Source organism: Lynx canadensis, chromosome E2 (assembly GCF_007474595.2).
Source record: "Lynx canadensis isolate LIC74 chromosome E2, mLynCan4.pri.v2, whole genome shotgun sequence".
Taxonomy (NCBI): domain Eukaryota; kingdom Metazoa; phylum Chordata; class Mammalia; order Carnivora; family Felidae; genus Lynx; species Lynx canadensis.
This window is the reverse complement of record NC_044317.1, coordinates 21,024,886-21,052,296: the sequence shown is the minus strand read 5'-3', so window position 1 is coordinate 21,052,296 and position 27,411 is coordinate 21,024,886. Positions and strand designations below refer to the sequence as shown.

The window sequence follows — 27,411 nt, the reverse complement described above, 5'->3', positions numbered from 1 at the left end:
TTCTAATATTAACTTAGGTCAATGTCCTCTTATATTTATGTCGTGGAAGAGAGGGTGGTCAGAAACTTAGAATGCCAAACAAGTACGAAGAGGAGATTCCAGAAAAGAGATGATGCTTTGAAGTGTGAAGGAAAGAGGAGCAAAACTTGGAGGATTAGGTGGACAGAGAAAACATTCCAAGCAAAGGAATCTGCATGCCCAAAGACAGTGAGTTGCAATAAATGGAGCCTGGTCTGATTTGAGGACTTCTGGTAGATCAGCGTTTCTTGCCGCCTGGTGGGAGATGAGGATAGAAGAAGTTGGGTTGAAATCACAGCAAATCTCAAATACCTTGCCAGATATCTCAATACCTTGCCAAATCTATCTCATTCCATAAGCTATGTAGACTTTTAAGCAATGGGCAATCATAATCAGATTTGCACTCTAGAAAGATTTTTTTTGTGTGCCCTCTTGTGGGGAAAGGATTAATGAGGACAGACTAGAGACAGAGAGATGGTTGAGGAGCCTGTTTCAAACGTTTCTTCACATAAAACAATGATGGCAATTGTATGGAGAAGAAGCAAGAAACATTTCTAAGGTACAATCAATATCGCAATGACGAATTATGTTAAGAGTGAGAAATGGGTCTAAGGCACCAGGTCTAAGGCAAAAAGTCCATCATAGTTGCGACCAAAGCTCAGAGAACTGTTAAAATTGAGAGCAGAACAAGAAAAAGAATTGAAAGCAACAAAAGTTGAGTAACCCAAACTAATTGCAAACCAACTCAGATTTTTTTTTCCTGCTGTATCTTGAATGTCAATCACAGATTTGAAGCTTAAAGTACTACTTTCTCTTCTGTCCATTTTCTTTACACAGTGTAACTACTCCATCACCTCTCTTCCTCTCCCTGAACAATGTTTCCCCTGGTCCCATCCCAAGAGCCTCATTTGTATTCTGTCTCCCACTCTCCTCCTTACTTTGGACCTCAAAAGCCCTAACAACCAGCTCGACCATGCAGGCTCTGCCTTGGAGGGTGGATGAAGTAAAGAAACAGAGAAGCAAAGAAGACGGAATCAGTGTAGCCAGGATAAGCAGCCTGATAATTTGTTTCATCACACAGCCTTCTGGACTTGAGAGTTGATTGCATCCTTTCCCCCTAGAATTGTTCAGTATTTGTAAGGTTCTAAAAGTTTTGCTTTGGTCACAAAGCAAAGTCCCCAGCCCTACTAAAACAATGTTTTTGTTTGTTTCTTTGTTGTGTTGTTGTTTTTAAGAAAAATAGCAACTGAGATATGAGAGCACAGCTATCAGTTGGAAAACACCCCTTTCTTTTCTTAAAAATTTATTTACTGTTTATTTTTGAGAGGGAGAAGGAGAGAAAAAGTAGGGGAAGGGCAAAGAGAGGAGTCACAGAATCCAAAGCAGGCTCCAGGCTTTGAGCTGTCAGCATAGAGCCCAAGCGGGGATCAAACCCACAAACTGTGAGAATATGACCTGAGCCAGAGTCAGACACTTAACCGAATGAACCACATAGGCGCCCTGAAAACACCCCTTTTCTGTCCACAACAGGAACTGTCCTTCAACAAAGACTGCTTGGGACAAGCCTGTTAGTCTGGAGAGGAACTGCCCAAAGGGACAACGGAAATAGACTTTTATCAGTCATACTAACGTATGCACTTACCTTTCTGCAACGCCCCCCCCGCCCCCACACACACACAAATGCCAGATGGGCCTGAGTGACAGGTGGATTTATCAGGAAAACGTTCCATCTCACGCTTGGCCTGAAGGGGACCTCCCTGGCTCACGAAAGCTTTGGTACCCGCCTCTTCAATCGCCCATGTCCCCAGTTTGAGCATTTAAGCGAATTCCTCTCTGGGAAGTGTTGGCCTGTCTGTGGCTTAGTCTAAGAAGCAGATGGAGTGCACTTTATAGTTCAATCAGGAATCCAAATTAAAGTCATCGGCTTGTTCTTAATGGGATTAATGGGAGTTGAGGAATCCGTGCTGGCAGCTTGAGAAGCTGCCTGACATTGACAGGAGGCCTGCCCTATGTTAAGTACACATAGGTATGTCAAGTGGCTGGGTCTCCAACTTCCGGGGTACCGGATCTGGACCAGGAGGGTGGCACAGGGTAGAAATGCTCTTGTTTACTAAGGCCAACAAGTTTTGTAACCTGATACTCTTCCCCCCCCATTTATCTTTGAGGTGTAAGATATACAGTAAAATTCACACTTTTAAGCGCACAGTTCTGCGAGGCTTGATAACTACAGACAGTCATGTGACCACCACCATAATTAAGACATAGAAGAAAATCCCCCTCCCGCTTTGTAGTCATGTTCTCCCCCAGCCTCCAACCGCTGGCAAACACTGGTCTGCTGACTGTCCCCATAGTTTTGCCTTTGCAAAAATGTTATATAAATGGAAATGTTCAGAATGTAGCCTTTTGAGGCTGGTTTCTTTCACTGAGCACAAATGCTTTGGAAATTCATCCACGTTGTTAAGTGTATCAGTAGTTCGTTCTCATTCCATTGGATGTACCGCAGTTTATTTATTGATTCCCCAGTTTATGGACATTTTAAGCTCTTCCCAGTTTTTAGTGATTATGAATAAAGCCACTGTAGAGATTTGCACACAGGGTTTCCTGTGAACATACATTTTGTTTCACTTGTTTAAATGCCTCTGGGTGGGGATGTCTAACAATGAGAAAGTGCTTGAAGTTTTTCCAAATCAGTTGTACTATTTTGCACATAACCAGCAATGTAGGAGAATTCCAGTTGGCCCATATTCTCACCAACACTTGGTATTTTGCTGTTTTTGTGTGTTTGTTTATGTCAGCTGTTCTTATAGATGTTCAGTAGTGGTTTTCATTGTGGTTTCCATTTGTGTTTCTCTAATGACTAATTCTATTAAGCATCTTGGGTGTGTTTCTTTTTCACCTACACACCTTCTTTAGTGAAGTATCTGTTCAGATCTTTTATTCATTGTAAAAATCTGATTGTTTTACAGTAATTGAATTTTAAGAGATGTTTAAGGGGTGGCTGGGTGGCTCAGTCAGTTAAGTGTCTGACTTTGGCTCAGTCATGGTTTCACAGTCTGTGGGTTCAAGCCCCGCATCCGGCTCTGTGCTGACAGCTCAGAGCCTCGAGCTTGCTTCAGATTCTGTCTCCCTGTCTCTCTGCCCCTCCCCTGTTTGCGCACGCACTCTCTCTCTCTCTTTCTCTCAAAAATAAACATCAAAAAAAAAAAAGATTTTAAAAAAAGAGAGAGATTTAAGTTTTCTAAACACAAGTCCTTTAACAAAATATGTGAATGTGAATATGTTTTTACCAGTCTGTGACTTGTCCTTTCCTTGAGAGCAGAAGTTCTTAATTTTGATGAAGTAAAACTTACCCAGTTTTTACTTTATGGATCGGGCTAAACGATCTTTGTCTAACCCAAGGTCTCAAGTATTTTTTCCTCTAGTTTCTTCTTGACACTTTGTCCTTTTGCATTTTAACATTGAGGTCTGTTAACCATTTTGAGTTAATTTCTGTACAAGGTGTGAAGGACAGGCTAAGGGTCTTTTTTCTGCATATGGATGTTTTTGTTACAATTGAGATCCTGGTCATTATTGTTGCTTATATTTTTAATTTGCATATTTGAAAATATTTATCATTTAATTCATTATTTAATTAACATTTAACTTTATTGTTTTTCTTCCCATTTTTTTCTTCTTCATTGTCTTTTTCTCCTCTTCCTCCCCCACCTCTTCCTCCTAATTATTTTTATATTGTAATTTCCAATATTTGGCTATTTTGACCTATAAAAGTAGAAACTTTTAAGCTGGTAGGTCCTTTCTTACCAAATTGTTGCTTAACATTTTTTTATATGCTTCTGCAGATAGATTTTTGTTTCTGGTGTCTTGAATTTCTTATTTCCCTCAGAAGTTCTCGTTGTAAACGAGTAATATGATTTTAGCATTTAACAAATGTCAAGACTTAAAGGTACACATTTTTAAAGAATATGTGAGAATTAAGTCCATGAGAAACCATCATTTAGTTGGACAACACCATCGACTCACTTCTGCCCATAAATCAAGGGGAGATGAAGTCATCGAACAGCTATGGGTCCAGGCCTTATGGAAAAACAATTTGAAATTGCCTTTCAAATGTCTCTTTTTTTGGCAATTTGTCAAAATGAACAATGCCTTCTGAAAATGCAAGTTTGGATATTCAAATATCTTCTGCAAGAAAAACAAAAAAGCAAAGCATTAAATACTTTGATATTAAGGTTCCACAGGGCTCTTTTTTTGCAGAGGAAGAAAAAAGCTGGATTTTCTTAAAATGGGGCTGTGTAGAAATACTCATCTTTACATTGAGGAATGCAGGCATTTAGGCATTGTAATACCCCTGTACTACCCCTGTAATATCCCCACCCAACCCTAACATTCCTGGGTTTGGTAAGAATATTTAGAACTGGAAAAAAAATACAGGACCCTTAGGTTCTGTCCTAATTCTGACAATATGTGTAAGCAAGACTCCTCACCAGTATTCTGCATCATCCCTTTAAATACTCCCAGTAATGAGGAGCTTGTTGTTTTCCAAAGACATAAATTCCATAGTCTTCAGTCAGACGTACTTCACAGAGAATAATTTTATTACTTTACTCCCATCCATTAACCTACCTAGAGGAAGCCCCACCCACCCAATAATCTTTGGGATTACTGTCAGTCCCAAACACATCAAGACATGTCTGTTTTCTAATCTAACAAGACTCTGACCTTTTGCCCTTACCCTTTTGAAATGGTTTTAAAATCTTTTACCACTTAGATAGATGTCAATTTATTAGTGTTTTGTTTTGTTTTCTTTTTGATAACTGGGGTTTTCATACCTAGAAACAATTCTGCAGTGGTAGTATGACCAAGGGCAGACAGAAATTTATTATCACCCCCTTTATTCTTTTGAACAAGTAAAAGTTTGTACTTGGAAAATAAGTGATTATAAAGAGAAGATATTAATGCCATAATGAAAACTCTGTGCAGGTTGTCTGGGATATCTGCAGTAAACTGGAGTCAGAAGTCCTGTCTCCTCAACATGACTACCTTGTCTTCCTACTTCTTGTATCATTTTTCTCCAAAAAATACATTTCATATATAGAGCTGCCTCTTCTGCCCACAGTGATCTGGGCTTCTCCAATCACAGTACCCTGACCTCTCCCCACTGGGATTGGTTCAGGGATTGGTAACTTCTCTAAGCCAGCCTAGCCTTCTCTTGGATTTTGCTGGAACCATCAAGGAAGAGGTGTTTGTTTTTGTTTTCTAGCATTATGGACTTAAAGAATTATGTGTACCTGAAGCTATTGCAGACTGTGATGGTTAATTTTATGTGTCAACTGGGCTAGGTCACCGTGCCCAGATATTTAATCAAACATTATTCTAGACATTTCTGTGAAGATATTTTCAGATGATATTCACATTTAAATCAGTAGACTTTGAGCAAAGCATATTACCCTCCATTATGTGGTGGGCCTAGTCCAATCAGTTGAGGAGCTTAATAGCCAAGTAGTTGAGGGGCTTAATAGAAAAAGACAGATGTTTCTAGAAGAAGAGGGAATTCTACAAGCAGACTGCCTTTGGGTTCAAACTGAGACTCTTCCCTGGATTTCTAGCCTGCCAGCCTGCCCTGCAGATTTTAGACTTGCCAAGCCTCCAGTCATGCAAGCCAATACATCTCTCTCTCCTCTCTCTCTGTGTTTATGTGTGTACGTATGTATGTATCTGTCTATCTACATAGTTTTTCTAAACAACTCTGACTTGTAGAGAAGCCATAATTTCTTTCACACAGAGGAATAATAAAACACATATAAACACAGGAACATGCACACACATGAAAATAGTTTCTTAACTATTTCTTAAACTACAGTCAAGATACACATATAACACTATATACTGACTCCACTCACCCCCATTTAACATGTTCGCAACCTTCTGTCATGTCACCATGTTACTACATCACTTTGAATCATCAGTTTTGATAGTTACATATTACTACATTGAGAGAACATGCCACAGTTACCAATCACATATCATGCTGCTGAACATTTAATTTGCTCTGATAACACTAATCATTCTTGTGAATATACCCATGCATGTATTTTTCCAATATTTGGGTGACACTCTTGGATAGATTTTCTGAGGTAGAATGTCTGCTCGTGACAATTTGGCTCAGGGAGACATTTGCCAAATTAATTTTCCAAGGAAATATACCAATTTACACTTCTGTTGTCAAAACATTAAGGCATTTATTTCTCTGAATTCTTGCCAGCATCACTATTATAATGTTAACATTTTTTGTTTTCATTGAAATAGAGCAGTTTAAATGCTACCTTAGTTTAGTCTGTATTTATTTGATTACTAATTGGTGGGAATATATACATTATTTTTCTATGTTTTGTGGCTTAAAATTACTCTTTTGCGGTTTGTTCCTAATCTTTACTCATGTATCTGTCAGCATCTTACTGATTTATGGGAGCTGTTTGGATGTTAAACATGTGATCCCTTTACTTGCTGGATTTCATATAAATATTCTCCCTTCTCTATTTTTTGCCTTTCTGGGTCAGTTGTCTTTGCTCTTGCTGTTCCCACTGCTTGAAATACTCTTACACCACATGTCTGCGTGATTAGCTGCTCAGAGTTTTCAGGGTTTCACTCAAATAGCACCTCACTGAGGCCTTTGGCAGCCAGACTGTATAAAATTTGAGGACCTTCTTTTCCACCTGAAAATTTCTTTCCACTTTCCCTAGTTTATGTTTTTCTCTTTACCACTTATCACCATAATAACGCTATGTAATTTTAACTCTCTGTCTCTCTGTCTCTCTCTCTCTGTCTCTCTCTCTCTCTCTCTCTCTCTCTCTCTCTCTATATATATATATATATATATATATTCATATGTATATACACACACATACATATACTGACTTATCATGTTTATTTTCTGCCCCCTCACACCACCAGAATGATAGAATACTTTCGCTAAATATTAACCAGACTTGATTCTCCTTATATTTTCTGTTCCACTCTATTCTATTTTAAAGAGGCTGCCAGCAAAAAATAAAATAAAAAAGGCTGCCAGAATGTTCTGTGCTTCTGGCCTCAAGGATATTTGCCCTAGAGAAGCAGAACATAGCCGGAAGTCGAACAGTGTTTCAAACTCTTGTATAAAAGTTTAAACCCAATGAAGAAATAATAACAGCCAGTGGGGAAACATTCAATGTCTTAACTCCACTCTCAATGAAGACAAGAAGGTGTGATGTGCATCTGACTAAGCTGACCACAAGTTACCTCTTTGCTATGACTCCAAGGAGTCGGACATAAGTCAGAGGAGATGGGGTATACGGTGACTAAGGAAGTGAGACCCTAGACATTAGATACTTTCTGTGCTCTAGAGAGTCAGGACTCTAATTCTTCAGACCAGTGCGGCTTGCACAGGCAAGATGTTTGTTGAGACTCCATGGAGATAGAGATGACAGTTAATTTCTGGATTCCAGTGCAACCCTGAATAGGAAATTTAGGGGCAAATGTGACTGGGGATCAGTTCCTCCCATTCAGTAGAATGGGCACACTGCATGGAGATTAAATACATTTAAAAGGAAAAAGAAGAAGAATACAGTTTGCAGGAGTAAGCTTGTGATCTGAGATACTAATCTACACACTTTCCCAATCCAAGTTGGTGGTTGCAGCTCAACGCGCCTTGGGCTGAATAAATCCCACCAAGCAACTGAGTTTGGTTGGATCTTATTCCAGTTGGGATTTTCTGCCTGCTGATAGCTGACCCAAGAGGAACTTTTTCATCCCGGAGTGGCAGGCTTGTCTGGGGACCTGAAGGAACTATATTAATGGGATATAAAGTAAGGCAGGCAGCCAATGGTATTTCCAAGCAACTGCATTTGGGTCACCTTCTGGCAGGAATGATATCATACCCTGATCAATAGTAATGGCCACAGAAGTGTTGGACAATTAATTGCTGCTTTTCACATCTCAATTTACTTAATGGGGGGAGTCCTGTGGATTATGGAATGATTCACCTCAGATGATTCCTTTGTCCACTTTACCTTTACTTTATGTGGAAGGGGATTGCCTTCAGTGGGGTAGCATTCACTTTGGTTCTGTGTACATGTGACGAATGTTTTATCTTACATCTTTCAGAATAGCTTAGGACCCTGTTACTCCGATGCTGTCTAAAGACCAAAAGCAAAAGCATCACATAGAAGCTTGTTACAAACATATAATCTCAGGGCCCACTCCTGCCCCACTGAGTCAGTTTACAGCAAAATCCCCAATTGATTCACATGAACATTGAAATTTGAGATGTGCTAGCCTAGACCAGTCAGTGGAACAGGTCGGTCAGTCTTTACCATGAGTGCATTAGAATCTCAGCGGGGAGGAGTTGCCTCTGAGGCACTGGCCTGGGGTACAAAATTTAAGGGAGCAACAAAAATGCAATTATCAAGATAAATAGAAGTTAATGCAATTTTTTTTCAGAAAATCAAAACAAATGCAAAAAAATACATGATGAAGAAAATATCAACTTTTAAAATAAAGGTAGTAGAGATATTAATATTTTTTCCCATTTACTTCTGGCTCCAAAAGAGTTTGGTAAGGCACTGCTTAAAAAATACAGATGTGTAAATACCATCCTTCTCTGAATCAATTGGTCTGGGATAAGGACAAGACATCATCAAGAACGGCAACAATGGTAAAGCCAGTGAACATTTATTAGTTGGAGAAAGCAATCATTTGTCCTACTGAGTTTCCTATGAAGCTATATGCCTGTGTCAGGACGTAGTTACCACTTGATCATCCCAAGTAGAACTTAATCCATTTGAAGGCAAGGACTTGGTCTATTTTGTTATTGTTGTTTTCCCTGGGCGCTGATAAGTGTCCAGTTATAAGTCATTTAATAAATATTATAATTTAATGAACAAGTAAGTGGTCATTCATCTATACAATGTAATACTGTGCAGCTATTTGTTTTTTTAAACTCTTTTGCTGATATTGAATATTCCTCCTATAATAAGTGAAACAAGGAACATAAAATTTATAAACAGTATGAAGCCAATATTCTTTTGTTTTTTTATTTTCAGTATTTTTATATCCTAGGAAAGAGAGTTAAGTTTATTTTTTTTTAAATCAGCCTTAAAATTTAAACCTGCAAAGAGGAGAAGCTGATATGTTAGAGTGTTTTTCTACGATAAATAAGATCACGATTTATGTTCCTTTTCTTTCCTTCCCAGAGTCGCTAATCACCTTTCTGCATTTGTGGGAAAAGTCTCTCTGAGCCATTGAAAACCTATCACACTGTCTACACACTGGGACAAAATTATCGGTAGGGTCACCATAAAGATTATTACCCATAAAGGGTCGTTTTGAAGAAGGAAAGGGAGCACTATTAAAAATTACTGCAGGCATGCCTGGGTGGCTCATTAGGTTAAGCGTCCAACTTCAGCTCAGGTCATGATCTCACAGTTTGTGAGTTCGAGCCCCATGTCAGGCTCTGTGCTGACAGTTCAGAGCCTGGAGCCTGCTTCACATTCTGTGTCTCCCTCTCTCTCTCTGCCCCTCCCCTGTTCGCACTCTATCTCTCTCTCTTAAAAATAAATAAACATTAAAAAATTTTTTTTTAATTACTGTACAACTACAAATAGTAGGACTGGCTTGGGGAGAACCAGGACATGCAGTCACGAGGGTTATTGATAATACTCCAAATAAGTGCCTGCTTCTACTTGTTTCTAATAAACAAACAAATAAACAAAAGAATAGCTAGGAGACATTTGGATCTTCAGGACTTCAGTTATCTTGCTGGAAATTAAAAAAAAAAAAAAAAACAATAGTTAGTAGTATCTAAGTATATTCTTTATTTGGAGTTTTATCCATAATGTTGAACAACTGAAAGGGAATCACTCTGAATATTAAATGGGTCCATTTCTAGAACATAGTAGGCTGCCAATCTATTGTCCATTTGATCTCTGAGCATGAGAATCATGTGCACATTGCAGGTGAGAGCAGATGTTAAGTGTTTAGCAGAATAACTAGCAACTATTTTAGTTCCCTTTCTGCCAACTAGTCTGGGGTTAATAATCCATCATAGTTAAAGCAAAAACCTATCTCGTTAACTAGAAACTCACGTCATGGCAAAGCTCTCCACATCCTTGAGGGTCCCTTGAATGGGATTTTGACACTTTCTTTCATTTGAACATTGGCGCCCTGAGCAAAAACAGCCAGAAGATCTCTTTGTGCAACTCACATACGGCTGTATTTCCTTCATTTAGAGTCTTTTTCTTAGCACAAAGATGCCCAGCTTTTGGTGCAGGAGCTTTTCAGATGCTGGAAAAGCTAGAGGGAAACCTCCATAAGGGTTTAATGATAGCTGATCAACTACTACCTAGGAGTATCTGAAATCCCTATATTAGAGCAACACATTTATAACCTTTCTGATCCTCATTTGGTTGACATGGTTGCTATTAACAAATAGGACTGAAAGAGGAAGCTGATCTCACTCAAACTTCGAGTTAAAAAGCCTAGTGTTGATAATGTTTATCATTATTTATTGGTTTGTTCCTCAGTTATTTATTGGGCCCCCGTATATGCCAGGCAGTATTCTGGATTCTGGGGGTACAGAGGTGAAGAGCACAGAGCCAGTGTCCTCATGGGACTGTCACTATGGTGGGGCAGGGGACACAAACACTAAATGCATACCATAGGCATTCATTATCATATCACATAGTGGTAAATGCAGAGAAAGAAAACAAATGAGGTGAGTAGCTAGAAGGGGACTCAGTAACAAGGACTCGGTGTCCTTTTTTATGTAAGGTGATCAATGAAGAACTTTCTGAGGAGGTGAAATGTAAGAAGAGCAATGGTGTGTGTGCAGGAAGGTTGTTCCTGTACCTGGACACTCAGAAAACCACTCTGAATAAAAAATTACATGGTAGTTGGTAACTCTTTGGAACTGAGTTTTCCTGGAACTCAGAGTTAGATCACCAGCAGGAGAAGTATATTTTCTTTCCAGGTTCTCTTCTCTATCCTCTGATTCTTGAAACAAGTTAACTTATCTTGTAGAACCTCAGTTCTCTCAGCCATTAAATGAGCTGGCTGCACACCATCAGTGCTGTCCAAACCCCCAGGGTACCACTGAATTCAGTATCACCCTTCACCACCCATCCTCTGCCTAGTCAATATACCTGAGTAACAGATGTACTATTTATGTAATCTGTATTTATGTTAAGTGGTTCGTCTTTTATCTAAATGGATGTATTTTGAAATGTTTCTGCACCCAATTCTAATGTGGGGGACAGAGAGATTACCCCACCAACAATCTGCAGACACCAGCTGGGTGTCCTACTCAATTCTGACACTATTCTGACTTGGAAATAGTGTTAGATTCCCCAGGTTAAGGGCTCAGTCCAGCAAGACTGTCCCTACCCCACCATGCCAACTTGAGATGCCAGTCACAAATCCAGGTTGTCACATGTGCTTCTGATTGACTATAGATCAGAAGCTCTGGCAACCCTCCTCTTTGTCTTCAATTAATATGCTAGAGGGGCTCACAGAAAGCAGAACAACATTTTATTTACTACAATCCTGATTTATCATAAAAGGATATAACTCAGGAACAGCCAGATGGAAGAGATACACAAGGCAAGGTATGGGGAAAAGGCTCGAGAGTTCCATGCCCTCTCTGAGTGGCCACTCCACCCAAATCTCCATGTGTTCACCGATCCGGAAGCTTTCTGAACACTGTCCTTTTGGTTTTTATGGAGACTTCATTATACAGGCACGACTGATTATGTCATTGGCTATTGGTGACTGATTTCATTTCCAGCCCCTCTTCCCTCCCTGGAGGTCTGGGCAGGGAGCCGTAAAGTTCCCACCCTTTAATCAAGCAGTTGGTTCCCTTGGCAACTATCCTTCATCCTTAAGTGGGGTCCGAAAGTCATCTCATTAACTGAACAAGGCACCTTAGTTGTTCTCATCACTTAAGAAATTCAAAGGGTTTAGGAGTGCTGCCAGAAAGGGGAAGAAAATTAAACATAACTTTCCTCATTATAAATCCCAATATCACAATTTTAAAAGGAAACGTTGTGTTATTGCCATGAGTGGAAACCCCCCCATAGTACAGAAGGTAACTGCACATACATACATGGAAAGAAAACCATTTTGTTAAATTCTAGCTATTAGATTTGCTGCTGAAGACTTTAATCTACTGGTTTTATTTCCCTTTTCAGAAAGGAAATCTACATCAGTTAAACCTATAACTTCAAACTAGCCCTTATTCCATTAGAGCAAGCAATAAAAATTTAGCCAACACCCCCAAGAAGCCAGAAATTGTTTATTTAATTTCTACAACGTAGCATGCTCTGTTCTAGGCTCTGGGGTACACAGTGAAAAAGACAGTCTTTGCTCCCCATGGGGCTTACAGTCTAGAGAGTAAACAGATTTACTTTAAGTAAACAATGCATTGAAAAGATAAAAATATCAGAAAGTGCTATGTGCTCTTGTTAAAGAAAACATTATTCATGACACTTGTTAAAGATGGCAAGGCACACTTTATTCATGAAGAGCTACTGCAGTGGGGTTTTCTACCAGGGGAGACGACATGGACTCAAGTTCAACTTAAACAAGGACAGCTGGGGATTTACATCCAAGAAGCAGATGGGGGTCCATGGATGGAAAATTACTAAGAGGAAATATCAAGGTAGAGGGGTTCTTGCTAGGCTGAATCAACAGGATTCTTGCTGAAGATAGGCTAGGGTGATTAAGGTTGAGAGTAGCCAGATAGTAAGGGTAGGGAATTTTCACTACACTGACTTCTTCAGGATTCTTGCTGAAATGAGATTCTACAAAGAGAGAAGAAGGGCCAAGTTCAGGCCTAGTGGGACAGAGAACTCAGAAGAGCTTGATTAAAGTTTGGTCAGAGTAGACAATCTTTGTCACTCTGGAGAGAATGACAGAAGGACAATATGGCAGACAGGAATAAAGAGGCTGCTTTAGATTGGGTGGTCATGGAATGAGCCACCCTAAGGGGTAATGGATTCCATACACAGGGAGAATTGTGTGCAGATTATCTACTTAGTAATTTGAAAGGGAACATCTTTCTCCCGTTAAAACGTATTGTTATTCAATGTCATCTTAAAAACCGTTCCTTCTAACCACCAGAAATGCAGAAATGCACATTCCAAACTTGGAAAACAGTGAGCCACTGGGATCAAGATTCCTCATAGCCTGCATTTAGGAGTCACTATTTCCCTGCTGGGGAGGGGGCTGCTGGACTGGGAGAAGCCCTAGGGCTGCAGTCCCTGCACAACAAGATTCAGTCCCCATTTTAAAGCCTACCCTGGGGCCACTGGGTTAAGTCTTCCCAGGAGAATCCCAAGAGCCCCTTAAATTTGCTTCTGGATCTAAGGTTAACTACTGAATCACTTGTAGATGCTGGAAAGATTCAATTTACCGTAGAAAAAAGCCCAAATAACACCAAGCACAGCAACAATAAAATCATTCATCTGTGCAACAATTTATTTATATATGTAGGTAATTTCCTGTTCTAGGTCATCCATTCCTGGAATTCTTGGATCCATGCCAGACAGAGATTACATATCCCTGTCATATAAGGAAAACGAGACCCGCAGAAATTAAGCAAATTTTTTCAGGACTAGCAAGACAGACACATCATCTGAAGGCCCTTCCATCTGTCCAGTGCATCGGGTCCAATTTGATCTGAGTGTGCGTTGGGTGACTGTCCTGGGAGGAATATCTAGTCACGGAAAATCTCAATTGAAGGGGTGCCTGGGTGGCTCAGTCAGTTAAGTGTCTGACTTCAGCTCCAGTACTGATCTTGCCGTTTGTGGATTTAAGCACCGTGTGGGGCTCTGTCTGTGCAGACAGATCAGAGCCTGCTTCAGATTCTATTCTCCCTCTCTCTCTCTGCCCCGTCCATGCTAATGCGTGCTCTCTCTCTCTCTCGCTCTCTCTCTCTCTCTCTCTCTCTCAAAAATAAGTAAATAAACATTTAAAATAATCTAAATTCAAAGCATTATAATGATGCTATCAAAACATGGGTGTGGGAGCAAAGAAGGTACCCAGATGAATTCTCTTGTCCATTTCTGGGAGTTTAGAATTCTGAAAAACCTAGAATATAAGAATTTATTTCCCTTTACCCATCCATCCCTACAGTCCTACCCTGAGAATTTACTCAGTGCCTTCTCTGTGCTGGAAATCCAAAAGGTAACAAAGGAAAGGTGGGTGCCCCACACGAGGGCTTATCTAGTTTGCTAGGTCAGCATCATCAAACTGACCACCTCTTTACCTACTCATAACAGAATGTTATTTGAAAATTGTACTTCTAAGCACTACTATTTCTTTCACATCCCAGTTAGATGTTTGAAAAAAAATTTAAGGTGAAATTTACTACAGCATCAAATAATTTCCAATTTTTCTGAGTGCTAAGTGAGGTAAAAATTGTGGTTAAATTAAAGTCAGCAGAGTTGTTATGAAAGAAAAATATTCTAATGAAATTATATGTCTGCAAATCTAAACATTTTCAGAGAATTATGTCTACGAAAAAAGGAGCACCGTTGTTTCAGCAAATGAGCAAAAATACATCAAATATGAAATTCCTTATATTAGAAATGTCAGTTTTTGCAGTTCTTGACAAGCTCATCCAAGTTTCAAATACCATATTATACATAGTTTCTATCCAATTAAATACAATTCATAATCATGTAAATTTACTTATTGTCTTCTAATAAGATATTTAAAAGCTGTTTTACATGTTGCTTTGCCAGTTTTATGCTATATATTGTAATCAAACAGAAGTGAATGCACCAATCAGATAATTAGTCTAATTAAAACAAAAAATTCTATCTGTTGGTAGGAAACTTTTTCTTGTTCTCTGCCTGAACTAAACTACCGCATGCTAAGCTATGTTCTATTGTTGGCTCAGGAGACAGAGGGAGAAAAGGGAAGCATGCGGTGGTAAATTGTTCCCTAACCTTGTCCTGAAACCTGGGACAAGGAAAAGGATATGGACACTAACCATATCATTGCTCCCTTCTATGGAGTGTTTCCCCTCTTCTGGGAACTGGCAGTGGCTCTAGAAATAGGAGCTTATTGATTCTTTACCACCACTGAAACTGTGGAAATTCTTAGTTGCATTGCATGTTTGTGGAAAATGAAGTTCAGAGAGCTCAAGACACCTGTCCAGAGTCACACAGCTAGTGAGTGTTGGAGCCATGTTTTTTACACAGAGGCATGTATCGAATGCCACACCTAAGAAGCAGTTTGTTGCTTTCACTCTTGAGCTGATGATTTGGGCTCTGAGTAGTATGAGGGGCATGTTGCTTTGATAAGCCTGTGAGAGACAGCCAAGTAGTGGCAGTTAGTAGATTAAAGTGACAGAGAACTATAACATCATGTGTAAAATGTATAAAGATGCATGGAATGAAAAAGGCCCTTTTGAGAAAATCATTAAAAATGATTAGTTGAGTTAGTCTGCAAAATAAAAATTCACTTCTCGCTCTGAGGCCATTGGGACCTAACAATCTCCTGACATGGACTTTTTTTTTTTTTTAACACAATTTTAATCACATCAAGAGAATAAACTACCAAACTTCTGTGTGAATCATAATACAAACAGCTATAAAGTGCCTAATTAGTTGTTTTTTTATAGTTGATTTTCAACATCTACATTGTAGAGACATGCAAACTCCAGGAGAAACAATGCACGGTTTTGTCCCATCTATTGGTGTGGACGTGGAAGGCAGGCTAGGCAATCAGAGGTATGACTGGATCCTGTCGTCCCACTCTGTGGTGAATGGCTGTTCAAAATAATAAGCTGAACCCAAGGAGGTGGGGAGTGTCCATCCCCTCTTAACTGCCACTGTCTCAGCTGAATCACTGATGATGAAGAATATCGTTGTTGTCGGCTCTTTTACCTAAAGGATAAGCCCCTGGACCAAGGTGGAAGAAATGGGACCCATTCCCATCCAGCTTTGACAACCACTTCCTGCCGATGCTTGGGAGAGTCGTGTAACCTCTCATTCACCATCTCTGACAGTGTAACCTGGGCAGGGTATCCCATACTTTGCCTTCTCACAGGAATAACATCAATTTTTCACATCTAATACATGCTTTCCCACAAAGTGTGAGCTCAAAAAAGCCTCACTAATCGAAGAAAAGAATTAGTGAATTAATTAATATGCTCTTCTAGTTTTTCAAAGCATTTGACATACATGGATAAGGTTTATGCTTACTAATTACCCTTATTAATAAAACTAAAGTCAGAATTACTTGTAGTCACCAGAGGGACTTATTTACTTCACCATCAAAATAGTCCTTTAAGTTGGCAGAGAACAGTGAAACCCGGTTAGAAATACAGTCACTCAGTCGACCTAAACTGCCCTCAATGACTTCTACTCTACATGCCCAGCTCCCTCTTCTGTAGCCAGCAAATCCCTACTGCTGATGACCTACTTGACAGTTCCATCTGACACAAACGTCTCCAGCTTACAAGTCCAATCCAAACTTAATTCAATGCTTTTCCCCATCCTTTTGGATTCATGACCACAGATATCAAGATCACAGTTCACTCAATTTCTCAGCTGAGGAAGCATAAAATCAGACCGGCATTCTTTACTCAGCCACCAAATCTGGATATTATCTGCTTTATTGATATGCCATCATTCATTCAAGAAATATTGCTTGTGTACCTATTAGGTTTCAGGCACAATGAAAAGAGCTAGGCATACAATAAGAAAACACGATCCTTTCCACCTTGGAGCTTACACTCTGCTGTGTCAGTCAGACCCACACACACAGTAAAGGCCAGTAAGTAAAGTAAGTTCAAAGAATTACAATGGATACAAAGTAAACTGGCAAAGTGTGGTCCACTTTGGATGGAAAAGGGTCCCATTTGGTCTGTGCAAGGAACTGATGGATGGCCAACATGGTTGGAATGTAGTGTCTGGAAGGAAAATGGGGTAAGAGGAAGTTGATAGGTTTGCAGGGTTCTGGTCATGTAAAGCAACAAAATAATGGAATTGGAATGTATTTGAGGACTTTGGGAAGCCAATGAAGAGGTTTGGTTATGGGGTCATGTGATCTGAGTTGTGTGTTAATATCTTTCTGGCTTCTTTGTGGAGAAGAGGTTGGAAGTCAGAGAGAATGGCTGTGAGTTTGCCTCGGTGTTCCAGGTCACAGGTGAGGATGGTCTAGACCCGGCTGATGGCAGCACAGAAGTAGAGTAGCCTTGCCTCTTTCCCATTCCCTATCTACTGACTTATTTGAGGCCCTCATTTTATCTTATTTTGACTTTCATAAATACCCTGTCGTTTATTTAGATGTTCTTAATCTGTCCTCCACACTGCCTGCCAGATACACTTGTGCTCAGAGATCCCAACTCACTTCTGACCTTCCACCCACCATCACTGTCCTGAAGAGGCTCTCAAAAATAAGTGAAGGATACACAACAAAGTAATGGAATTGGAACGACTAAAAATAATGACTTGGTCCCACCTGATGTACAAAGCAATACTCTCTAGGCACCGTGTATGTGTATTTTCAGCAAGTTTCTCCAAGCATTGCAGATCATCTTCTCTCTTATCCTCCCCACCATCCCTGGGAACATTGGCTTCTTAAGATACAATTTAGCTAAACACAAGATCTGTCCAGAACTGCTGCAATTGGCCTACCCTCCTCCATTCACGGTCGACATCTCACCATCTCCTGTGTGTCTTTTATATATGTTGTCCCCTCAAACCTGAAGGAGAGAAAGTATCCTGTTGCACTGTCTGGGGAGATGGGTAGGCACAGAAATCAACAGGTGGTTACAAGACAACAGGATAGATATGTTGGAACAGGGCTGGGAGGACCAAAAGATGTCAAGGATGATAGCAAGATTCATTGTGCATCCTGATGTCACCAGCAGGGTCTACCAAATAAGATTTTGGTGAACGAATGAATGAATGAATGAATGATGATTGTAAACAATGCCCACTATTCAAGTACAAGGAGAACAGAACAGTGTTCCTTCTTTAGCTGAATCGATGTCATAAAGCACTGATTACTTTATATCGAAATAAGGAAGAACCACTTAAACTAAGATTGCTTTTAAGGCAATATGTTCCAAATGAAAGAGGACTCCACTAGTCAGGAAAGACATTTTATTTCCAAGCTTCTAAGAGGGTTCTACAAACAACAGAGGCTTAAAGTAAAAAAGAGAAGATAAAAAGAAAAAAAGAAAAACAGAAAAACAAGTATTTTAACTATTGAAAATTAGACAGCCTTTTTTTTAAACTTAAACATAAAAATCTAAAAATGTAGTTGTCAAATCTAATCTAAATACATTCCTAGACAAAAAGGATCATCCATGGTGATGGGGTTACTTACAGCTGTATTCTTGTTTAAGTGCGATTCATCCTTTTGCATTATTTCTTTATTTCAAATTCAATTGGAGATCTGTGCAAATCTAGCAAAATATTCTTTGGATTACAAAAACTATATAAAAAATGAACAGAACCTGCAATTTATGGAAGTATTGAGAATGTGCAATCCTTCATTGAAATGAAAGATTCCAAAGTGACATTGTCCACAGAATTTATTCCACTGAAGTGTTCAATTTGATTCAAATGCAAAGTAAAATGAAAGTGAGCACTTCATATAAACATTTCTCTTTTTATGCATGTTGACTGAGTCATAAAAATAGTATGTAGCAGGATATCAAGAAATGCTTGAAACAAAGTTTCACAATAAAGTAAAAAAAGAAAGATAATCTAAAAATTGTCTGCAACCCAAGAGAAAGCATGTGCCCTGTTTCTAAGGGGAAAGAGGGAGAACACTTGTAGCATGACTTTGTGTGGTCTTTCCCCCGAGTATTGCTACATTTTGACCTTTGGCCCAGCTGAACAGGTGTAATGTCCTCCACGGAAGTCCCAATCCCCAGGCAGCCAGATGGGACTTCCAGAGACAGCAGGCATACTGGCACTGACCCTCAGAATCCACCAGGGTCCCTGCCCTCATTCTGAGCTTGTTGCCAAAGCATATTTTAAGGTTTGGAAATGAATTGCTCTTTCTTTCATCAAAATTTAAAATGCCACATTATTTTAAGAGGACTGAAATTCATAGGAGGGAAATATAAGCAGTTTCAACTGTCAGAGTCATTATGAGAGCCTGGCAAGATCAAAGTAGGGAAAAATAGAATAACATCGGATGTCTGATAACTGCATGTAGCATATTTCTATTTTTGACCCTTCCCTCGCCCAACCCCCAAATGCTCAGTATCGGGCATAAAATCTACATCTTGGAACTTTAGAGGTCTGATCATTTCATTTCCTCATGGATTCATCTCTCATAACCATTGAATTACTGATATACAAGATAAATGCCTATTATATAACAAGTATTGCAAAATCAGAGACTGACCTAGATCTTTCGCATCCTTCTTTTTCAGAAGATGTGTGCAAAGAGAAGCCAGGAAGCTAACACTGAGAATGTACAAGAAAGCTTTAAACGATGTTACAGAATCTTGTCTGAAAAAAAAAAAAAAAAACATTTGCAAAACATACTTGATTTTAAATAAACAATAAAAGCAGCAGACTACAACATCTCATAAATAGGGTTATTAAAAGATCACAATTATCTTAAATTAGAAATATAAATGGGTCATTAGAAATACTTAAACGTTTCAATGTTAAGAATGAAACCCAGAATTAAAAAAGAATCTGTTTTTTATTTCAAAGTTGCTTCTTATATTGAAGCTCATATTAAAGCAACAGTACAATGTTCATAAAATATAAGTGTGATGCCGTAACATTTCTTACATGTCAGAATACTGATATTTGTATGTATACTAAAATAAGAACTTTAAAATTGTACAAATAGATACATTAAAAATGACATAGAAATAGGGCGCCTCTCACTGAAACAAGACAGTTATATCTGGCACGTATTAGTTTAAGATGAAAGTAGAAGGAAAAAGATTTACAAGAATCAGCAGTAACAAGATTGATGCTCAAGAGACATAATTGTACATTGTATTGTACATACATTGTATGGGTTTAAGCTGGCTGAATATTATATATTTCAAGTTTAAAAATGCACTACATATAGAGTGTCCATAGTTTAAGGCGGAATTACAGCTCAGAACTGTTGTCCTTTCTAATTTTCTGGAAGCTTCTTTGACAAATAAAAAAAAAAGGAAGAAGAAGAAGAAGAAGGAGAAGAAGAAGAAGAAGAAGAAGAAGAAGAAAAGACTTAGATGTTCATAACACATAAACGATTTCCCTTCATTGTAAGTTCACCATGAGACTTCTCCTTCACTTAAATATTTTGTACGCCAAGTGGTTTTTTTCTCCAGCGAAGTTGATAAACAACTTCAATATTTGCCTTTTTGCGAGAAAAGGTACTTCACAGTATTTACCACTTTGATGTCCTTGCAGTTTTATTAAATGTATCCTCTCTGTAAAACTTTGTTTGTTTTAAATGAGCCTTTCCTTGATTTAAAAAAATACCTGTTTACATATCTTCTAGATTCTTCAGAATGCCAGACACAGTTCTTAAGGCCAAATTTGTACCATTATTGTTAAGAGTCGTCGTCAAAAGTGTCTTTGGAACCGTACAAGTCTGCTAGTTTCTTAAAACGAGGTCCCCAGTTCTGTAGGTAGTCATAGTCCAAGTCTGAATCTGTGGTGGCAGACTCTAAGGAGCTCAGGGACCCGGCCACTGAGCCCCTGCCTTCGTAACCATAGATTTGGATGGAATCATAAGGAGGGGCAGTTGGGTCATTATCTGCCTCCTGTATTCTCGTGTTGATGAAGTCATCGACGTCCACACTGTTGGGTGCTGGCCGGAGTCCAGGCCTAGGCATGTACTGATACTCGGGTTTTATGTCTTTGCGAGGGATAAATCCATTGATCCCATCAGGATTCTGGAGGGTGGCAATATCAAAGGCTTCTGTGTCTTCTTCCCCGCCCCCTTCATCGTCATAGGTAATGATGTTCTCACGGACATCTTCTTCCTCAAAGACTATGAGTGGTTCTTTCTTTTGCCGTCTCAGGGTCACAAACAACACTACAATGACTATGGGGAAAGCACAAGAAAGTAAGCATAGGTCAAGCCCAGTATTTCTGGGTTCTCCCCACCCACCACCAGGAGAACTCTGCTTACTGTAAGACATGGTGTGTACAAGCTTCAGAATAGGAACCAGTCTATCACTGTGTGAAATGAGAGCTTTACCTGGAATCCCCAAAGATGTGTAAAACTGCCCTCCACCTGTCTCTTCCTCTGCAAAATGCCGCCAGGAAAAGATGATACCCAAACAAACTGGCAAGTTGGAACTATTTTGAGCTTTTTACAAATGAATCCAATGCTATTTGGAAGTCATGTTCCTCAGAATTGGGAAGATTCTAAATATATTGGTCTGCAGCCTCTTAAAAATGGCTTATGTCGGTTTCGTTTTCCAACGGAAGACAGCTGTCTCTCCAAAGTTTATGAACGAGGACGTTCAGAGACCTCAGTCCTACCTTTCTGTAAGAGGTGATGCTAGTTCCTGCCCAGAGGGCTGGGGGCTGGGAAGAATGAACAGGAGTCCTACTCTACCTTAATAAGAAATCTTATCATAAATGTGGCAGGGTTCTCTTCAGACCACCGTATGGAAGAGGGGAAGTTTATAATGACCCCCAGAAGACAAATCTCCTCTTTATTTGCATATAAGGAAACAGCATCAGCTGAAGCCCAGAAAAACAGCTCCATCTCCTCCCTGGGAAAGGTGATTCGACTACGCTCAGGCAACGTAGCATCGCTACAAGAGGTTTCTATGATATTCCATGAGAACACTCTGCCATGGCTAGACTAAAGAAAATGTTTGTGGCTGAATCTGACAGGTGGTCTGGGAGCCCTAGTCGGTGCATCATCACTGGGAGATGCAAGGCTGAGGCTTTGACCTTGCGTGGGCTGTGACCGGCTCCCAGCGCTCACCAAGCAGTGTCCCTCCCCTGTGCCTTGTTCTTTTTTTTTTTTTTTTTTAAATGTTTATTTATTTTTGGGACAGAGAGAGACAGAGCATGAACGGGGGAGGGGCAGAGAGAGAGGGAGACACAGAATCGGAAACAGGCTCCAGGCTCTGAGCCATCAGCCCAGAGCCTGACGCGGGGCTCAAACTCACGGACCGCGAGATCGTGACCTGGCTGAAGTCGGACGCTTAACCGACTGCGCCACCCAGGCGCCCCTACCTGTGCCTTGTTCTTGACAACACCTACGCCCAGACCACTCCTTTCCACCTCCTGTTTGGCTGGCTCTTCTCTCTCATCATGGAAACCTATCTCGGCATCTCATTCTGACACCAGACACGGCTACTGGCATGCACTCCACCACCCACCTGGCCCCGTTCTTCTATCATCATAACTTACAATTTGCTTTACATATGTGGCTCCCCCTCCCCAGACTCGGAATTTCCTCGAGCTCTTTGGCATTCTGTTCCCTCTGCTTGGAAAATCTATCCATCCCAGTCTCTCTCACCATCTGGAAAATTCTTCAGCATCCATCAAGTATGTCACTTCCTCTGGGAAGATGTCCCTGACCTTAGTCAATGTGAGGCAATTCCTGCTGTGTGTCCCCATCACCTTTTATTCATGTCCCTATCATGGCACTCACCCCATGCCTCTGATTTATCTGTTCACTCGTATTTTCCCTGATAGACTGTGAACGGTCATGGACAAAGATGATGTCTGATTCTTCTCTTTATCCCCCAGGGCTGAACACAGGACCTGGTACCCAGATAATTCTCAAGAACTCTTTGTTGACCTGAACTCAGGGGCTGTTCACTGTGCAGCTGGGCCGCCTACTCATTCAGTGGAGAATGAAACATCATGGAACAAGCATAAATTTGGTGTCAGACATCCTTGGGTTTGAGTCCTGATTTTTCTCCCACGTGATCTCATCTTGCTGAAGGCCAGCCACGGTAAATGTTCTTAGCATGGGCACACTGCTGTTCTTTCAGAGTAAACCAGAGAGGACATGAGAATGCAGAAGTGGGGCAGCTCACTCAGCCTACAAGTGCAGGAAAAGTCTCCCAGGGGTCTCCCAAAACTGAGGCTTGCTCCCAGATAATCAGAGGAGGAGTCAAGATCCAGCTTGGCCAGGCCAACCTCATCCATTTCCTTAAGTCCTTCAGACGTTGTCTGTGGCCTCATGATTACTCCTTCTGTCCCTAACTCTTCTCTTTCCTCCTATTTTTTTAAATGTTTTTTTTTAACGTTTATTTATTATTGAGAGAAAGAGAGAGCCAGAGCGTGAGCAGGGGAGGGGCAGAGAGAGAGAAGGAGACACAGAATCTGAAGCAGGCTCCAGGCTCCGAGCTGTCAGCACAGAGCCTGATGCAGGGCTCGAACTCACGGACCATGAGATCATGACCTGAGCCAATGTCGAACACTTAACTGACTGAGCCACCCAGGTGCCCCTTCTCTTTCATCTTCTAAGGCAAACTGCTGCTCATATCCCACACTTCTGCCTGAATTCCTCTTGTGCAAAACCTTCGCAGATGTCCCCCTAGAGCACCCCCGGCTGGTTGCTGCTGTGCTGTCCTGCAGTGCCTGACAATTTGCTCATCAGAACCCTTCCCCGACCCTGCTCAAAATGCTTGTCAAGTTGCCACCCAAATCATAAAATGGACCGGAGCAGACACCACCTCCATCTTGTCTCAAATTGTAGCCACAGTCCTTGGGTATAGTTCTGCTAACCAGCCTGCACTCCAGAAGTGTATGTTTCCAGGATGGGCATCTGGTTGCAAAAACCTTCCCGCAGGCCACAGCGGAGTCTGCTTACCCAGCAGAATGACGATGCAGGCGAGGATGGCGATGAGCGCCCCCGTGCTCAGGCCGGCGTTCAGGATGTAGGCCTCAGCATTGCAGGACAGCAGTACACCGTGCACATCACACCCGCAGACCTTGATGGTGAGGGTGTTGGTGCTACTCATGGGAGGGACTCCGCCATCGCTGATCACGATGGGCAGGAGGTACAGATCCTGCTTCTGCCGACTGAAGCCTCCACGCCGGGCATACACCCCTGCAGTGTTATCTGTTGGAGGAAAGGAGACCTTTGGAATCACGGCGTGAATATTTGTGCATTCAGCTTGGCAGACATGAGGCTGAACTTCTCATCATCAAGGTCAACAGCCAGAATCCTTAATCTAGGTATCTGTAGAAGCTACAGGCATCTGGCCTTGCAGAATAATGTCTCCGTATTTTGGAACCAAACTCAGACATTGGCTCTTTTTTTTTAATATGGGGTAGATACAAATGTCCCCACGGGCAAGTTAAGCACACTGTTTTCTGATAAGGTATTGCCCCTTTCATCAGATACCACAAGAAAGTGTGGGCTCAGACCACATACTCTATGGGAGTATAGGAGATAATTAAATATGTAAGTGAGTGTGAGAATAAACAAACAGAAAAATCTTTTTCATGTTTGTACTTTCCTACTTCATGGCAAGCCTTTGGCCAGTTTCTGTTTGTCTGCTTTTGTTTTTGTGTTGTTTTAAGACATTTCCAGTTCACACGCAAACCTTGCCCATACTGTGAGCCCACTCATAAGTCCTAAAGGAATATATGTTTAAAGAGGAACTTTTTATAAAAACCCAGTAGCAGGTTTATAGTCTCTTTGAAATTCAAGCACCATCCACCAGCTAGTTAAACATGTCATGCCTCCTGCTTAAAATAATTCCAAATTATCTCTGCTGTCCACACAACACAGCCCTACCGAAAAACACTAGATTTTTCTCTATTTTTAAGACATTATTTGCTTTCCAGGGTCATACCCTATCCATTCCACATGCCCCAGTTCAGCCTGACATGCAGACATGGCTTCTGTTTCCCAAGCACACCACACCTCCCCCACTGCCTTTTTACCCACTGTTCTGCTGCCCCAGAAAGCTGTTCCTATGAGCATGGGAGGAAAACCCTCAAGCCTCAGAACTGAACCCAAAAGCCACCACTTTGGGCAGCCTTTCTAGACCCCTCCCAACATCTCCTTTGTGATCCAAAACACTATGTATTATTATTTATTAATTTTTTTTGAGAGAGGGAGAGAGGAGAGAGAGCATGTACACAAATGAGAGAGGGGCAGAGAGAAGGGGGGAGAATCCTAAGCGGATTCCACTCAGCGTGGAGCCTGAGACAGAGCTCCATCTCACGATCCTAGCCAAAATCAAGAGTCAAACGCTTAAGTGACTTATGCGCCCAGGCACCCAGCACTATATATTCTTATAGAAATTGACACCCCACTATTCTGTCTTTATTTCTTGACATAACCACTTTGACCTCACCTAGATTGTGAACTTCTAAGAATAGGGGACTTCATCTCATTCATCTGTCTTTCCAGGGATGGACACACACGAAACATTCAAGAAATGTTTTTTGAATAAATGGCATAACTGTGTTCTGAGAAAGGTTTAACCAAAATTCCCGATGTTGGCTTCCATATATTTTTCAATCTTTTGTAACCAATGCCCCCAACTACTTCCTCATCATGTTTTCTGCATATCTATACCAGCCAACATTTCTTCCAGACTATATGTTAAAATTTTTTAATGTTTATTTATTTTTTATAGAGAGCATGAGTTGGGGAGGGACAGAGAGAGAAGGAGACACAGAATCCAAAGCAGGCTGTAGGCTCTGAGCTGTCTGCACAGAGCCCGACGTAGGGCTCAAACCTGTAAAGTGTATGATCATGACCTGAGCCCAAGTTGCAGGCTCAACTGACTGAGCCACCCAGGTGCCCCAAACCAAGAGCCGGTTGCTTAACTGACTGAGCCACTCAGGTGCCCCTCCAGGCTGTGCGCTCTGGGGGGACAACACTGGTAATTATAAAACAGGTGAAATTTTAAATATGTTCTATCAAATTATGTGTACACACACACACACACACACACACACACACACACACCCTCAACATGGCTTGCCTCTGTATGTCAGTTTAGAATCAGTAACTTATAGCAATATGAATGTATGGGCAACATGATGGCCCAAAAGCTAGTGGGTTTAGAATGGATCGACAGTACCATGAATTAGCTCTTGTTGTAGGATCTCAAATTTAAATGGGTATATTTTAGGTGAAAGGAAATATAATACATTTTCTGTGAGATAAAATTTATTAAATATAAAAGGCAGATTCAGTCGAGGGATGAGCAGATATTCTGAGTGTTGCAGAAGGTAAGGTGTGTGTATGCATTGGTTTTTAGCGAGCTGTATCGCGACAGATTCTCTGTCCTTTGTTGCCAGCATTTCAAACAAAGCAAGGCAGAACAGCTAGCCCTCATTTCTATATTTTCTGAATTTAGTATGACTGGCATATATTGTTCTTGTCACTGGAAAAAAATTCCACATAGTATGGAAAATCATGAAAAAATAAAAACAAACTAGCCCAAAAGGCTGTTAACTGAAAATTCTGCTTCCTGACTGTTCTTTCCTGTTCTAGCCTATACCCTGTTTCTACGCTTAAGAAATACAAACAAATTCACATGTAAATAAATTATTTCAAAATACGTTATTTCTTTCCCTTCTCATACATTTTTTGAGCTCAAATAAGATTTTCACAAATTAAAAGTGACAACATCTACCCCATTTTAATAATCTGAAATGTCACTAATGCCACTATGAATAAAAATAAAAATTAAAAATCTAAGATGGAAAGCAAATTAATTAAATTGTTTGGCCAAATACACTTCTCTGATACAAGCAACATTCCCAAAAGATCATTCACTTAGATTATCTGTTGGGTCGCATCCTGTCACCCAGGGTGTTGTTTTGGAGGGAATGTAAACTGGGTATTTTGCTTTTGGAAACCTGTGGAAGGCAGGATTTAAAATCTGTTCTTCAATGTGCCATCCACCCAAGAGTGTGCCTCCAGGTCACAGCATGCTGGCTTACACATGATAGTGACTGAAAATCAAACACTGATGGAAAACATGGAGCTGAGCAGGACACGGGCATGTGATTGAAAGATGTTTCATATTCTGAACAATGAGTCCCCTAAGACACACTGAAACTGTGACATAAAAGCTCATCAAGGAACCCAGCTGACCAGACCATTCACCATCTCCAAGTGATGGACCAGTAGAATCTTGAGAACTTTTAATGTTTGTTTATTTATTTATATTGAGGGGGGAGGGAGTGGGTAGGGGCAGAGAGGGACAGCGTGAGGGAGAATCCCAAGCAGGCTCTGCATTGTCCATGAGGAGCCCGATGTGGGGCCAACTCACAAACGGTGAGATCATGACCTGAGCCAAAATCAAGAGTCAGACACTTAACCGACTGAGCCACACAGGTGACTCAAGAATCTCAAGAACTTTTTTTTTTTTTTTGATTTTTTTTTTTTAATTTTTTTTTCAACATTTATTTATTTTTGGGACAG

At 40.5% G+C, this 27,411-nt stretch overlaps 1 protein-coding gene across 1 annotated transcript in view; it reads right to left on the bottom strand.

Moving 5' to 3' along the window:
• Nucleotides 1–19,715: 19,715 nt before the first annotated feature.
• Nucleotides 19,716–27,411, bottom strand: part of CDH11 (cadherin 11) — a 151,557-nt gene continuing 143,861 nt past the window's right edge. The window contains exons 12-13 of the mRNA XM_030299198.2: nt 23,827–24,078; nt 19,716–21,084 (exon numbers count right to left, since the gene is read on the bottom strand). Coding sequence (XP_030155058.1) covers nt 20,588–21,084; nt 23,827–24,078 — 749 coding nt within the window. The 3' untranslated portion in view covers nt 19,716–20,587. The remainder of the gene's footprint in view (nt 21,085–23,826; nt 24,079–27,411) is intronic.